At 40.5% G+C, this 16327-nt stretch overlaps 1 protein-coding gene across 7 annotated transcripts in view; it reads right to left on the reverse strand.

Moving 5' to 3' along the window:
- The window catches only part of SYBU (syntabulin), a 74345-nt gene that overhangs the window by 10377 nt on the left and 47641 nt on the right, over positions 1-16327 (reverse strand). For all 7 annotated transcript variants that reach the window (XM_033203728.1, XM_033203727.1, XM_033203731.1 and 4 more), the window contains one exon: positions 1489-1591. In XM_033203728.1, the coding sequence (XP_033059619.1) occupies positions 1489-1591 (103 nt within the window). The remainder of the gene's footprint in view (positions 1-1488; positions 1592-16327) is intronic.

The following is a 16327-nucleotide window of genomic DNA, read 5'->3' on the forward strand; positions in this document are numbered from 1 at the left end:
AGGCACTTTATTGCCAAAATGGGGGTGGTGGGTGGGCTGGGGATAGAGCAATTGTGCTTTTTTACTGTGGACTTCACTCTTTCATTACAGGTTTGTCTGGCTTCAGCTGTATTTTTAATGATAAAACTGTGCCATGGGGGGTCTCAGGTCACTTTATAAACATCAGCTAAATCTTCGGCTCACCCAAGAGAAATAGAAAATATTTGCTTGCTGAGCCCTGGAAAGGCAGGCTTTTGGAAACTAAATAGATTTTCTCCAGGAAGAGACCATAAAAAGTTACACAGTCCAACTGTCTTTTGAACACCGTGGCCCAGGAGAATCAAGTGACGTGACAAAGTCAGAAGCCAGGTCCCCTCATGTTCCGTGGCTCCCTCCATAGCTTCCTTTAAGTCTCTGCTCAGAGCTCAGTTCATCACTGAGGTATCCTAGGACCTGCCAAGCTAAAATATATCACAAACCACATTACTCTCTATCTCCTTCCCCTGATTGTTTTTAAAATAATTATATTATTTTTCAATTTATTGTCCTTCTTGTCCTACTACAATGAATATAATTTTGTGGAGTTTTGTTTCCTCCTAGTAGATGCTCAATAAATACTTATTAAACAAATAAACAAAGCCACTGGTGGCAAGCACAGAATCCTGGGGCTTGCAATCCCTCCCACTGAATGTGAATAGTGGTTCCCGTGTTCTCATAGTCCTCTCTACCAATTCAAATAACATCAATGGAGAGCATCGGTTGATGTTTGCTATGCTCCATGCTCTGACTCAGCATTTTACTTTTATTAACTTGTTTAATCCTAACAATAAACGCTCTGAGGTGGGTAGGGCTATTTCACAGATGAGGCAAACGAGGCATGGAATGGTTAAACAACTTGCTCAGAGCCACACAGCCTGGAGTTGGTGCTGGCATTTGAGCCAAGGCAGCCTGGCTTCAGAGCCCACACACCCAGCTAGTGTGCCCTATGGGGTGGCCACCATGCCTATGAATTTTACTACACTTTCTTCACTCCTTCCCCAGGTAAATGTTGGGAGTGGTCAGGGAGTGGCTGCTTCCTTCACAGAGGTTAAAAATGGAAGCCCATTTAGGGGAAAAAAAGGGTGAAGTCAGAGCCTTCACACCTCAGAGACTCATAGATTCACAGAGAGGGGGTTGGGAGGGAAGTGGGAGACCACTAGCTTCCTATGCAGATGAGTACACAGGTGAGTGAGGGAAAGAGAGAAAGGACAGAAGGAGGAGTGAGCATAGAGTCGAGGGTTGGATGGGAGACAGCCATGGATGGCTAAACACAGGTGAGCCATGTGACCACAGTAGGCAAGGTAGGAAAAACTACCAATTTAAAAATCACTGTAAAAAAAACAAAACAAAAAGCCTAACTGAATAATAAAATATGAACGAACAGTAATCCGGGTAGTTCTATGGATGCATAGGTGCAGGTGAGTCACCTGTGTAAAGCATATTAATTACAGAGCAGGAGACGGTGCCTACTTGCGTGAAGAAGAAGACCGCTTGCTTCCCGCAGTCGACATATGGACCTCAGGAGCGGAAATGCTGCCTGTGCTGCTCGAGGAGCTAAAATCAGCTTCACTACCTGAAAAACAACAGGGTAGAGAGAAGCGTGAGGGAAAGGAAACCGGAGAACATGCTGGCCAGTTCCCTGCCTTCCAGGTCCTGCTCCTTGCATTTGCACACTATTGGCAAGTGCCAAGATTCCAGAGTTTCCAGGTTCACAGAGTTTTCCTCAAAGCAGTCAAGAGAAGGCCCAGCACAAGGACATCATTTCATAAATACAGCTAAGATGCACAGTAAGGCTAGTTTCATATAGAGGCCGGTCTTCCTGCAGACACTGTCAACAGTGACCCAAGAGAGTCAAGAAATGCACTGTTCTCCCGTGTGTGAGGATCTCACTCCACAACAACGGGCTCACCCTACTACAAGCAAAAGAAAAAGAAAACACTGATCAGTCCAAGAGCAATTTTTCCAAGAGAGTTTATCTTTGGGCTTCTGTAGTCAGCTAGTCATACTTCAATTTGGCATGTTAGGTTTGGAGACAGTTAACCAGTGAGAGGCAGTCAGGAAAGAGCAAAGCCTGGGCTCCCAGACTGCCTGCACTGGCACTGAGGACTGACTCTCTCTGACTGCAGTTTTGGTTTTTCCTTAAGGAATAGATCCTTAAGCAGAAATTTAACAGTGATAGAATCTGTAAATTCCACTGAAACTTGGAATTTTAGCTTCAGGGTGTGATCACAGGTAGGGATGTTCATTAGTTTGCAAAGATCACATGATACTTTGAGTACAGACTACAGTTGGGTGTGTAATTATAATAGAAACATGCTGTGCATTAAAATAATTTATATAAATTAATCCTAACAAAAATATGTAGTTCTGAAAGAGTGATAATGGAAACATTCTCATACACTGCCTGGGGAAGTGAAGGGATGTGGAAGAGGCAAGCTAGAACAATGAGAAGAAGAAAAAGAATTTTTTTTTTTTTTTTTTTTGAGATGGAGTTTCGCTCTGTCGCCCAGGCTGGAGCGCAGTGGCCGGATCTCAGCTCACTGCAAGCTCCGCCTCCCGGGTTTATGCCATTCTCCTGCCTCAGCCTCCCGAGTAGCTGGGACTAGAGGCGCCCACCACCTCGCCCGTCTAGTTTTTTGTATTTTTTAGTAGAGACGGGGTTTCACTGTGTTAGCCAGGATGGTCTTGATCTCCTGACCTCGTGATCTGCCCGTCTCGGCCTCCCAAAGTGCTGGGATTACAGGCTTGAGCCACTGCGCCCGGCCAGAAAAAGAATTTTTTAAAAACGTGAAGTATCATGTGCTTTTGAAAAATAAGTCTAGGTATACAGTTTAATCTGACCTTGTTGCTCAACCCCTACAACACAATTTGTGCCTCTTCTGGTCTAGAACCCAGAGCCAGCTCACATTTCTGGGCTGAAGAAAATATGAATAGCCTAAATCCTTGATTTTCTAACAAGCAGTGAACAATAATTATCATAATAATGACTATTTATTGAATGTTTACTAGGTCTCAGGCCCTATTCACGATGCTTTCTATGCTATATATTATTTATTCTTGACATCTTTGTAAAATAGACATTAATCTCACTGTTTTGCTATTGAGAAAACTGAAGCTGATTTGCCTGAAGCTTGTAGGTGATAAATCCTGTCCAGGACCAAATCTTCATACTACTTCTCCCATACAATGCTTTATCCTCAGAAAGGCAGTAGGAAGAAGCAGCGGAACAGAGAAGTTCTTAAAGAAACTATACATTATCATCTCCCTAACAGGCCAACATGAACCATAGGTACAAGATGTGGCCAGACTTTGGCCTACTGGGGAACAGATTTCGCTCTCTGATGGGCTTTATTACTTTTGCTAGAGAGGAAGGTAGGTAATCACAAGGCAGAGAGAAAAAAAAAAACATCCTTTCCCTGGTTTCCAGGAGCTCTCAGGAACCCCAGCCTCCAGGAAGTCCAGGTCTCTAGGAAAGAGACCAAGAATGACCCATTAGCCAGATGACAGCAGTGACTCCTGGCTCCCAGCAGAATTTTGGGAAGATTAGCATGGCAGTTTATCAGAACTGAGACCAGCTATTCCTTCTGGATTGCACAGACTTTGTCTAATGATGCAATGAGCTCCTAGAAGCTTCCCAAACTTCATCAGTTGACTCTAAGGAATGCACTGGTTAAACTGTAGTAGTTCACAATCTCAAGGATTCATGATTGGTAATGCAGTCCAGCAACATGAGATTCCTGACAGCCTAACTCAACCAGCTTTGTTTGCTAGTAAATTATCACGTTTGTTATCCAATGATAAAGGTAGGCAATTTTCAAAAATAGATCCTGTGGTTATAGCCATCAGGTTTAAGATATTATTTCCTAATGTGCAATTATTCCTCTGAAACACTTAGCTTTCATTCCTTTCACAAAAGTCCATCGATTATAATTGAACTGCTTGCCTAAAAGCAGAAATTCTAGAACAGGAACAGATAATTGTGGGAAAATCCATTGTTACCCCATGGTGCTTCTGATCTGTGGTAATTACATTCTGTGAACTAAAAGGACAACTTTGTTCTACATTTTATTGCTACTGGAACTCAATATAATGACTTTTATGTATTTGCAGGGCCTAAGGTCACTTTGTTTCAGCACTTTCCTCTCTTACTTTCTGTACATCTGAAAGAGAGTAGAAGGCACAATCGGGTCCCTGCAGCTGTATTCAGGACTATTTGAATAGTACGATAGTGAAAAATGAATATACTACTTCACAACTATTTCAGTTTATAAATTTAAAAAACATAAACTGGTTAATGCAGTGTAAAAATCAGTGAACGCTTTTTAAGGGATACACAGGAAAGCTAAATGTAATACATCATCTGATATACTTCCTTCAATACTAAGCAAAATAACTAAGAGAAAAGCTGGAGACCTAATCACCACACCCCCATTTATCTATTAGCTGGCAACAAAGATACAAGGAAGGAGAGGCATTCTTTATTCATTTCCTTTAAACAGTGTATGCAACTAATGTATTGTTTTCAGTGCTCTTTTGGGTTATTAAAATCATGCACAGAGTACCTAACCTAAAAACATAGAACCTTGACTGGGCATGGTGGCTCACGCTTGCAATCCCAGCATTTTGGGAGGCCAAGGTGGGCAGATCACCTGAGGTCAGGAGATCGAAACCAGCCTGGTCAACATGGCGAAACCTCGTTTCTACTAAAAATACAAAAATTAGCTGGGCGTGGTGGTGAGCGCCTGTAATCCTAGCTACTTGGGAAGCTGAGGCAGGAGAATCACTTGAACCAGGGAGTCCGAGGTTACAGTGAGCCAAGATCATGCCACTGCACTCCAGCCTGGGTGACAGAGCAAGACTCCATCTCAAAAAACAAAACAAAACAAAAACAAACAAACAAAACAGAGAAAACATAGGACCTCCGCTAGACGGCTTGGATTCAAAGCCTGCCCCTAACCTGTATTAGGTGGAAAGTTTTAGCCAAGTTACTTCACTTCTCTGTGTCCCAGTTTCCTAATTGGTTAAACAAAGATGATACTCATAGCGCCTGCTTCATGGTTTTCTTGGAAACAATGAATGTCATCCTCATTAACAGTCTTTGTTCCTCATCAATATTGTTTTCGATCAGCTGCCAGGTTAGTGGAGTGTTATTCCAGGACTGAACAGACAGGATGAATTTGATGACCTTTAAGATAATGCTCTGATGCCAAATACTTAGTGACTAAGCATCCTGCTGCAGAAAGCATTTTTCCAACTCTAAAGAAGCTATGCCCAGTGACCTCCAGAAGTTCTGGCAGTTTTTTGTTTCATAGCACTGCTGAACGAGATATTCCTTTTATTTACAACGTTAGGACAATAAGCGTTCTGTGCATGTATGCTAACGCCAGGGAATTAGAAAAGGAAGAAAAAATGAAAACAAAAAGAATACGTGCCCAAACCGATAGCTAACTGACTTATTTTTAAAGCACTGCCTGTAATCTGGTCTCTTAGGACATTATTAATTTTTCCTGTTTTCAAGATATGGAGCAGTCCTCATACATCAGAACACCACAGTATAGAGCAATCCTGAGATCTACTAAGCGGTATTAAGCCATTCTAAAACACTGATTTAAGTAACCCCAAACCCTCTCTTATCCTTTATCACTGCAAAGCTATCAAATTAATTCAGGTTGGACCACCTCAAATAGAAGCAGTAAAAAAAAAATAAAAAATAAAAAAACCCCACCTAGTTCCCACCCCTTCTCTCCCATCCTCCTTCTCCACCCATCCCCCCCAAATACACAGATTTTTAAATTTACAGGTCTCCAGGGAGGAGAGAGGAACCATTTTCACTGAAGCTAAGCACAGCTATTAAGGAGCAGCAGGAGCAGTGGACACATGCAATTATAAAAGATACTATTAAAAGAAGCTGCTCTAAAGTACATTCAGTAGAACTGACTCTTAGCTGCTAAGGCTTGGGGGGCCCAGCCAAGGAATCCAAGAAATGCTTCACAGCCTAAACAGGGTTTTTGTTTTAGTTTTTGCAAAATTACTTTCCTAAACCCCGTATAGGTATTTATCTCAGAAAGGGAATATTTAGTTAAATGATCAATACATTGATAAGATACATATACAGGTTTTTTTGAATTTGAGAATAAAAATATTCTTGAAAAATTGTAAATGTAATTTCCATTTATATCGTAGTTTCAGAAACTAGTTTTCTTCATTCTGATTGATGCTCAATTGATGGAACTGCCATATACTTAAAATCATACACACACACACACACACACACACACACACACACACAAACAGCTAAACACAAAAGAAGAGAAGTTCAAACTTTTAAAACTGCTTATGGGAAAATAGCAAGGTCAAAGCCAAACAGATACACTGAAAAAATATTTACAACACATGATAAAAAGTTAATCTCCTTAATTTACCCAAAGCTCATAAAATTAGAAGAAAAAAAAAACCTAACATAAAATGGACCAAGGACATAATAGGTAGAAGAAAGAAAAAGAAAAAGAAATGACTGATACACATGAAAAGCCGTATAATCTATCAACGTCACTAAAAATCTAAATGAAAGTAAGGAGACTTTTTCCATCTATGTGATAGGCAAAAGAGTCTGATAATACCAGCCGTGTTAAGGGTTTGTAAAAACAGAGTTAGTAAGAGTGTGAACTATGCTACATGCATAAAAAGGAAAACGGTACTGCTAGGAATTTATTCTGCACATAAGGACCCAAAAAGGCAACCTAGTTGTCCATCAATAGTGACTGGTTAAATCAGGTGGCATAGCAACAGCTTAAGAGAATACTCCGCCATTGTGAAAAGGAGTGACATGATCCTGGGTGTGTCGAAGTGAAAAGATATCAAACACCTGTTATTAGATGAGAAAAACAAGATGTAGAAAAGTGGGTATTGCAAATCTACTTTTTTTTTGTAAATAAATCTTTAGATAATATGTAACCTGCTATAGGCACAGAATATTTTTCTTGAGGTATAAAATGATCTGTTAATAGCGGTGTCTCTTGGGAACAAGAAAGTGTGGATATAAAGAGACTCTTATTTTCATTTTATTATCTTTCTGAGCCATTTGGCTTCTCTAACCATGTGCACATTATTCATATTACAAAATATATATAGGAGTTCACTGACATATGAACAATCCATTTTTTCCCTTTAAAAATGTAAATTTTTTAAAGAAAATCTTTTTATAATAAGAGTAGTCACACCATATTATGTAGTATTAAGAGAGTTCTGGAGTTGAGACACCTGGGTTTGAATCTTGGCTCCTCTACTTGCTCTCTGTGGTGCCTTGAGGAATGAATTTACCCTCTCTCTGCCTTAGTATCCTCATCTATAAAATAGGGATGAAGTTATTAATATTAAGTATTGCTAAAAGATTGTGGAAATTCAGGTGACACATGCAAAGAAATGAGAACAATGCCTGGCCTATAGCAAGCCCTCAATAGTACCATTTTAGCTGAAACTACTGGTACAGTGGCCCAAAGGCCAGAAGAAGGCTTCTCAAGAAAGGTCTTGATTATATCTATCTCTTAAAAAGAACTATAATAGGAAATGCTTTTTTCTACTCATACATTTTTAAATTACTTTTTATAAAAGGTGGTTTTCCTTTTGCCATTGTTCAGCAAGGAGCATGTTTCTGTTTTCTAATTCTCTTTCTGTGTGTGTACAATAGGGTGTGTGTGTGTGTGTGTGTGTGTGTGTGTATGATAGGGTGTCTCCAAAGATCCTGATTCTAAAAGAGACTCCCCATGGATGCCTCCAAAAAGTTCTAGAGTCTCTTGTGGTTTAGAACTCTGCCTTCAGAAAGTGCCAGGGAAATATGAGTAGATTTATTCTAATTCTCATCTTTGCAGGGCCCAGTCTCCTGAGTTAGGTAGCTTGGAAGGTCTGAGAAAGGGAGGAGGCCTTAAGAGGCCAAGAAGGTCAGAGGCGACGCCACCCAGTTCACTCCTGTACCTTGGGCTGGCTCAGCTACCTGTCTAAGCAGAAATACAGGCAACCCATCTGCTGAACAAGAAGAGTGAATGAGAGAAGTGATAAGCAAAGAGGGTGTAAAGAAACCAATAAACAAGGGGAAGTGAAAGTTTCTGACCAGAAGTAGCTATAAAGCCCAGCTCCACCTGTCACTAGTTGTGTATCTTGACCAAGTTTTTTTAACTTATCTAAGCCTTACTTACATATGTATACATAAACATTTTAAAAGGTTAATTTATTATTTATTTAGCAAAAAGTTATTGAGCACCTGCCATGTGTCAGGTCCTATTTTAAGTGCAAAGATAATGATCCCCATCCCATTGGGTTGCTGTGAAAATGAATTGAGTTAATGCATAGAAAGTGCTTGACACACTCATAAATACAAATTTTAAAATTATTATTAATAATGCAGTGGTCCCTAAACCTAACTGTGCATGAAGCTTATCTGTAAAGTTTAATAATAGTGCAGATTTCTGGGAAACTCTCACAAAAATTCCAGTTCAGAAGATCTGGGAGGAGGGTGAGCCAGGCACCTGCATTTTTGATAGTTACTATAGCTGATTGTGCAGCAGGTGGTCCATGAACCATATTGTGAGGAAGAGAGCTCCAAAGGTAAAAAAAGTGCCTGGACTTTCTCTCCAAGTCCTGTCAAATTGCAAGAGCTTTCTTCAGTGCGATGTGAACAATGAGTGAGCAGAAACGAAGACAGGCCAGCGAAAGGAAGAGGAAGAAATTCACGGACAAACTGCACAGGAGAGAAGAATTTAATTTACAGAATGATCTGTACCCTCATGGCTCTCCAGGAACACTTTCCTGGAGTGAATACGTTATCAGAGGACTGGAGGGAAAGACGGAATGTACATAAGGCACAGGTTGTTTGAAACCGGGCCAGTTCCAGCCAAACTCATGTACACAAATGTTGGTTTGCAAAGCTAGTAGGATACTTAACAGTTGGTTCATGGTTCAAAGTCCTCATAATCCTGTTGTAAAAGAGGAGGGGCCAACCAGTGTGCAGTTGAACATGTCAAACGCCATTCAGCAGAGAAAAACATTTCACAATCCAGCGTATGCTGCATTGGGGTTATTCCATCAGTGCCAACCTGGATTTTCCATGGCAGACATGCTTCACAGCATCAAAGGAACCACACACAAGCATTTATCATCTCCCACACTGACTCAGCTCAGGAACCACTCCAGTAGCAGGCACTTCCAACGGGCAGCCCTCCCCCCATTGCCTTTCACCCAATGGGGCTGTGAAAGGTTACATCCACTGTGGTCATAAACTTCATCCTAGCTCATTATCTTGGGGACCCAGTAAAAACAGAGCAAATCCTCCCTGAAGTATTTTCCAGACTTGAACATGTTATTTATCTTTGATCTCTTGTCAAATTTACTGAAGTGAATTGAATGTCTGCCCCTTTAAAAGAACTAGCTGGAAAGCCTGCTGCTTCTATTTAAGGAGAAGCATTTATCCAGTGTTTACCAAAATGAGATGCCTGCCCTCCTGTCTGGCAGGAAAACCTAAATCAGGAAGAGCAGTCCTAATGGTGGTGCTGGGTGCGGAGCAGGGGTGTCACTGCAGGAGGCGTTCATAGGGGAGGAAGGAGGTGATGAAGGGCTGGGACAGAAAAATGGGGAGTGAGACACCAGGAAAGACAGAAGGTCAGGACGGGGATAGGATTTAAGTGTATGACTCAGTCCAGAATATAAGGGAGAAGGACAAGATGAGAAGGTTTTGGAGTCACCTCATCCTCCAGTCTTCTCCATCTCAGTGAGGTGGTGTTGTCTGCTTGCAATTCTAGACCACAAATGGAATAAAACACCCACTTACTGGGAAACAGATGACATAATTCACAACTCATTGCCAAGACATCCAATGGGGCCCTAAAATAATGTTGTTGTTTTTTTTCAAACCTCATTTCTGTACTTAAACATGGCTTTTCTTAATTGACTCTAAGACCTAACAGCCTTGACCATTCAATGCCCATCTTCGTCCCCACTGTGTGACAACCTCCAGGGCACATAATCTTCTCGACCCACAGGTTCCTTCCTTCCCTTGGCAGTGGCACTCAGAGTGTCAGGAAGGTTGCATCTGTCTCACATGTGGCTCACTCCCTGGATTTTCTCAGTAGCACTGACCTCCACCTCCACTGCATTTAAACAGAGCAGAGTTCCAACACCAGACTTGGCCACGCTCCCCTTCCAATATCTTGACGTGCTTTCACCCTCCTCTCTCTTTCTCATTTGCATTTTTAGTCTCTATGAAGTTATTTCTCTTTGCCTTTTCAAAAGTAATACGGTTTAGTAGTTTCAGTTACTAGCTGTGTGACCTTGGGAAATACAAGCTCTCTGAGCTTCACTTTTTTTTATGAAAGGAGAATAATAATAGTATCTATTTCATAGAGTTGTGTGAGAATAATGTAAGATAATATATGTAAAACATGAAAAATAGTGCTGGTACTCAGTAAGCACTTTAACATTTCACTATTATTTTTTATTTTTCTTCTTATGATTACCTTCTTTGAACCATATCTAGGTCCCAACACATGTGAGGCCAAAATCTGGAAGACTTAGAACAGGGACAAGGAATGAGGCGAGGCTGTTGTGTGGTGTGAGTGGCAAGAAAGGATTCAAAACAAGCATGAAAATAAAAATAAAAAAAAAAATAGAAGATGGTCCTGGCAGAGAATGGTAAAAATTCTTCTTTTAGATTATAAATCAATGAGTAAGTCTTCCTTAGCTGTATTGACTGAATATCCCAATTTCATAGGAAGGCCTGCAGCACACTAAGCAACAGGGAGCTAATGATCCAGACCTTCTTATAGGGTCTGTGGCTCACAAATAACACATGGTGAGAGCGGTCATCTCCACATTAGTTCATATTTGTGTGTTCCCTAGCTCTTTGCTAGTACACGTGGGCTGAGACCATAGTCCTGCCTTCAGAGAGAGGCAAATGTCTTAGGAGGGACACAGGTTAGGTGCTAAGAGAGGTCAACAATGGGAAAGACAGTTTCCTGCTGGAAGCATGAAGACTTCATGGAGGAGGCACACTGAACTAGCCAGGTTTTGAAGCCATTTACAACAATTCAGGACTGTAGAATGCAGAGCTGTAGAGACAGCACGGGGTGAAGGGAACAGCATACAGAGATGGTAATGCTGAAAGAATTAGAAGCAACAGCAGGGAATGAGGCAATAAAGGCAACTGGGAGGCAGGCGAATTTAAAACCTTCCTTAGACATAGGTCCCAGTGGTTGCCACTGGTCAAGTTAAGAGTTGCTCATATTTGACACATAGGTCTTTTTTATTTTCTAAAATTCTCACTTTCACTTCTCTAAGAAAATATGCAAACATATTACCTTACTCAGAGAGGTGAAAATGAAAGAAAAGGAAGCACATATTTTTCCTATTCTAGGGATCCTACAGCCACAATTCTGTCTGAAGTGATTCCCCTGACAACCCTTAATGGTCTACTGATCCCTGCCCCTCATGATCTCCATTTAGAGGTTGAAGCTGCTGACATGTGTGAGGTGAGGAAGTGGCAGGTCAGAGAATGCTCTATGAAACTAAGCATGGAACTGTTTTTCTATAGGTGAGTGACATTTCATTATTTTTTCTGTGACCTAGAAAGCTGTTCTCTCAATGTATTTTTTAAAAGAGTCTCAGATGCAAAGAACTGGATTAATCATAATTCTTGGTTTTTGACATTCTCTCATCATTGGCCCATGCAAGGCTATCGTTAGTTTATTTATTTACTGACTGCTCTGTTTATGTATTTATATTTTGTTTATGTTTAATACAATAAATGAAGAAACCACCAACCCATCACAAAAACTAGAACAGTGACACTAACTTGCATCCACCTATGTGGTCTTCCTTCATCTTATCCCCAGTTCACCATTTCCTTGCGTTCACTTTTACAAAGAATGATCACATCTATATATTTTTAAAAGGTAGAATTTGAGGATTTTGGTTTTATTTGTTTTTAACTTTTTAAAATAAATAGGTTATCATGTTGTATATAAAATCTTTTGGGACAATTTTCATTCAATATTATATTGCTAAAATTCTCCATATAGTTGTAGTGCATTCATTTGACTGCTATATAATATTAGAGTGTGTGATTTTTATCCATAATTTATACTTCATTCTCCTGATAATGAGAAAATGAATTGACTTTATTCCAGTTACTCGTTTAGCTAGATTTTCCATTTCAATAAACATGTATTTGCATTTCCAGAGTCTAAGAAAAAAAAAAAATCAAGAGGAAATCTACTCTTAGTAATATATTCCATAGGCAAGAAGAAATGCTCTGTGGACCACCTGTCCTTACAGATTGGTACTTATACCCTTCTTCCTGTCGTTATGAATAATTAAAAGTAGTTATGAAGGAGAAAAGTAAAACTAGAATCTCTGTTTTACCTTATTCAAATTTTAGGGTCCAACATGCCTAGGGTGACCCCTTGTCTCATGGTAGCTCTGACCCTGAATAGCCCTCAAAGATCAGGAATTACCTAATGCCCTGTTGAGTCTGGCTTAGGTCACTTCACAACCCTGTACTTAGCCTTGGCAAGGAGACGAAGCCCATGAACGTGAGAAGCTGACCCAGAGTTGCTGGATTACGCATACAGCCTCATCGAGGGAGAAACCTCTTGTCCCAAAATGAGGAGGAAGAGTGATGGGGGAAAGCTTCCCTGACGGTATGTGCTGGTGTTTAATACAGCCCAGAACTTGTTCCTAATTCCAAGGCCTGATTCCAAGTTGCAAGTGAAAAAAAGATCTTCATTTTAAGGCAAGCCCCGCTGTTCTGGAGAAGGGGAAGACACCATGTAAGTCTCTATATTAGAGCTGGGTGAAGTAGCTCCCGTCTGTAATCCCAGCACTTTGGGAGGCTGAGACAGGCCGACCAATTGAGCCCAGGGGTTCGAGACCAGCCTGCATAAAATGGTAAAACCCCATCTCTGAAAAAACAAATACAAAAATGTGGCCAGTCATGGTGGTATGCGCTTATAGTCCCAGCTACTCGGGAGGCTGAGGTGGGAAGATCAATTGAACCCCGGAGGCTGAGGCTGCAGTGAGCCATGAACATGCCACTGCACTCCAGCCTGGGTGACAGAGTAAGGCCCTATCTCAAAAAAAAAATTTTTAAAGTCTATATGAGGAAGTAACTGCTATGCTTTATAAATGTTAAAGGCAAAGTAAACATTTCTATCTTTTGATTTTTATCTAAGCATCTATGTGTTAGAGCTGATGACTTGTCACTTCAAAATGTCTTTGTGAAGTTAAATGTCTGTTGAGCGAGTCAAGCGATTATGGGATAGATTTTAAACCATCCTCAGTGAGTCAGCAACATGTTCCCAGGTGGTGCTGATGCTGCTGGTTTGGGACCACTCTTTGAGAGTCACTGTTTCAGAATAATGAGAAAGACGACTAACTTAGGAGCAGAGATGACATTTTGTAAGATTAAATAACTTATGGGTAGAGGTGAGACCCAGTAATGTAGGTTTTAATAAGCCCTCCAGGAATATGGACACTAAAGTTTGAGGACCACTGCTCTAAGACAGGCCTATGCCTGAGATCCCCCAGCAGCTTCCTGAATGGCTGCCTCTGACAAAGTGAGAGCAGCTGGCTTGTCTGTAATTTACCATACAGATACACACTGTAGTATATATTTTGAGAACCATTTTTACGTATTTCACATCCAAAAGGAGTGAACTGCTTAATTTACTTGGCATAATACTGAGTGGTACTAACCATGCTATATGTAATTGACAATATGTATTTAACAGCTGTGGTTAAGAGCAGGTGCTAGCATCAGCAGATCCAGGGCTCAAATATCTGCTCTTTCATTAATGACGGTGTGACCGCAGGCAATCACTTAACCTCTCTACACCTCAGTTTACTCACTGTAAAAAGGGACTAAAAGAGTGCCTATCACTGGGGATTTTTGTGAGAATTAAACGTCATAATATGAACTACTATAAGTGCACAGTAAATATTCATCATCAACTTCATTAGCCTACTTATGCATGTGTTTGGTATGTGTGCTGCTAAACACTAAACTTTTCCAATAATTCTTGCATATGGGCACTGTAGACTATTTAAGTAATCTGATTTAAGAAGGAAAGGTATTTATTAAATGACTAAATTCTAAATACAAGTGATAAGTTATAGATGACCTGGTTTCGCTCAGGAATAGTTAGAAATGGCTTGTTATGTTCACACACTGTTCAAAGTGCCTTACAGGCATTCTCATTGAATCTTCATGTCAAGCATATGAAAGAGGTACAATTATTATTCCCATTTTACAGGTGAGAAAAGTAGACAACAGGTAACTTGCTGAAGGTCACACAGCCCTTATGTGGGGATCTGAAATATCACAATAAGATTCAAAATATGCCTTAAACACCATGAAAGTACACCTGCATGGAACTTCAAGATTTGGGGCAATTTTGCACCCCCCACCCCAATTCCACCCAAAGTGTTTGCTTGCTCTTGCAAGGGGCACACTGAAACCTTTGAAAATACATTTACAAACAATCTGCAATAAAAAGTTGCAACAAAATTATCACTACTCTATTCTGTATCCCCTACCAGAGAGCAAACAATTAGTGAACACAGACTATACTAGCAAGGAGACAGACCTTGCACAGTAAACACTGGGGCTGAGTCATTCATCTACTTTCAACAAAGATAATAGGATTGAATCTTCATTCTTAAGCAAAAAGTTAACATAATAGAAATATATTTTGAAGAAGTGTTTCCATTTGAAACATCAAATAGGTAGGTTTTTTATGGTACAGTCTGAGGACCACCTGCATCAGTATCACCTGGACTCTTTGTTAAAAATACAGATTTTTGACTCATACTCCAGATCCTCTAATTGAACTTTCTTTAAGTCAGTCTCATAATCCACCTTCACAAATTGCCCAAGTGATCTTCTGTGCAGAGTAATGTTGTGAAATCCGTACAACAAATGGTTCTTGTTTTCAAATCTGTCTGTTTAGTAACTGTGTCATCTGTCTGCTCTTTCCCATCTTGAATTCTCCACCTAAGGCCATCATCATTTCTCGCCCAGAATTACTGAAACAGCATCACACTATGCCCAGCTGCTCCTTGTGGCCCTGAGCAGTTTGTCTTCCACACTACTCCAGAGAAGAAACCTCATTAGGCAATTCCCTTGTTGAAACTCCTCAATGGCGCCCTGTGTCCATAAAGTCCAAATTCTTTCGCATGATTTATAAACCCTCCATAATCTCTTCAGACTGTCATACCACAACCCCTGCTAATGGAACCATTCACAGTTTCCTGAAGGAGGCATGATATCCTCTAGACTCCCGGTTTTCACACATGCTGTTCCCTCTAGCTGGATTATTTTCCTGTCCCTCTGGGCCTGGCTAACTACTACCTGTTCTTCAGTCTCAGTTTAGCCTTGACCTTTACTTCCTTCAGGAAGGGGATGAGCTGGCCTTCCTTCATCTGACCCCACCCAGAATTTAACAAGTATTTATCACATTGCACTGCCATTGCCTGTTTGCTTTAACATATTTTCCAGTATGCTTGTCAGCTCCTTGAGGGCGTGTTCTTTTGTACCCCAGTGTGTCATGCAGCGTTTAGCACAGAGCAGGTGCTGTTGTTTTGAAATGTTATTTCACAGCATTAAAAGTTTCTCCACCATTGGCATTTAGGAATAGCTCCTCTTTCTCCTATTTTGCCCTTTAGGTTGGATTAACAGACTGGTGTTATTTCCAATTAGGACAAAAATACTCCCTTCCACTCCTACTTCCAGCCTGTATGCCCAAACCACTTAAAAGTCAAGTTTTCAACCCAGGATACCAGCATGCAAAAACCATGCTAACTGCAAAGACCTCTGTCTTGTTCATCACTGCATCCCCAGAGCCAAGAGCACAGAACCTGGCTTATAGGAGACTCAGAAGACTATTTAATGAATGAGCAAAGAAAGGTACCAAAATAATTTAGATATATGATTGCAGAAATTGTATCATTAACTTTTGAGAAACTGGAAAGGATGGGAGGTAGAAGACTGGAAATGGGCAAAAAGTCTGCAGGTCATGAATGTAGAGAAAAGATAAATTCTGAAAATCACAAACTGTTGTTTGGTGTTGATCTCCAGTAAAATTGTAGAGAAAGTCCTTTAATAATGCAAGAAGGAGCCAGCAAGAGTTCACTGGGTCAGATGTGAAAAACAATCCGCACTTCCTTTTTTTTCTGACAGAGTTATCATGGCCACATACATCACATATCTGGAGTTCAGCAGGCGTTTAATGCAAACACTTAGGATACTCTTATGAACAAGGTTGAC

The sequence above is a fragment of the Trachypithecus francoisi genome, unplaced genomic scaffold (assembly GCF_009764315.1).
Source record: "Trachypithecus francoisi isolate TF-2019V2 unplaced genomic scaffold, Tfra_2.0 Lachesis_group7, whole genome shotgun sequence".
NCBI lineage: Eukaryota > Metazoa > Chordata > Mammalia > Primates > Cercopithecidae > Trachypithecus > Trachypithecus francoisi.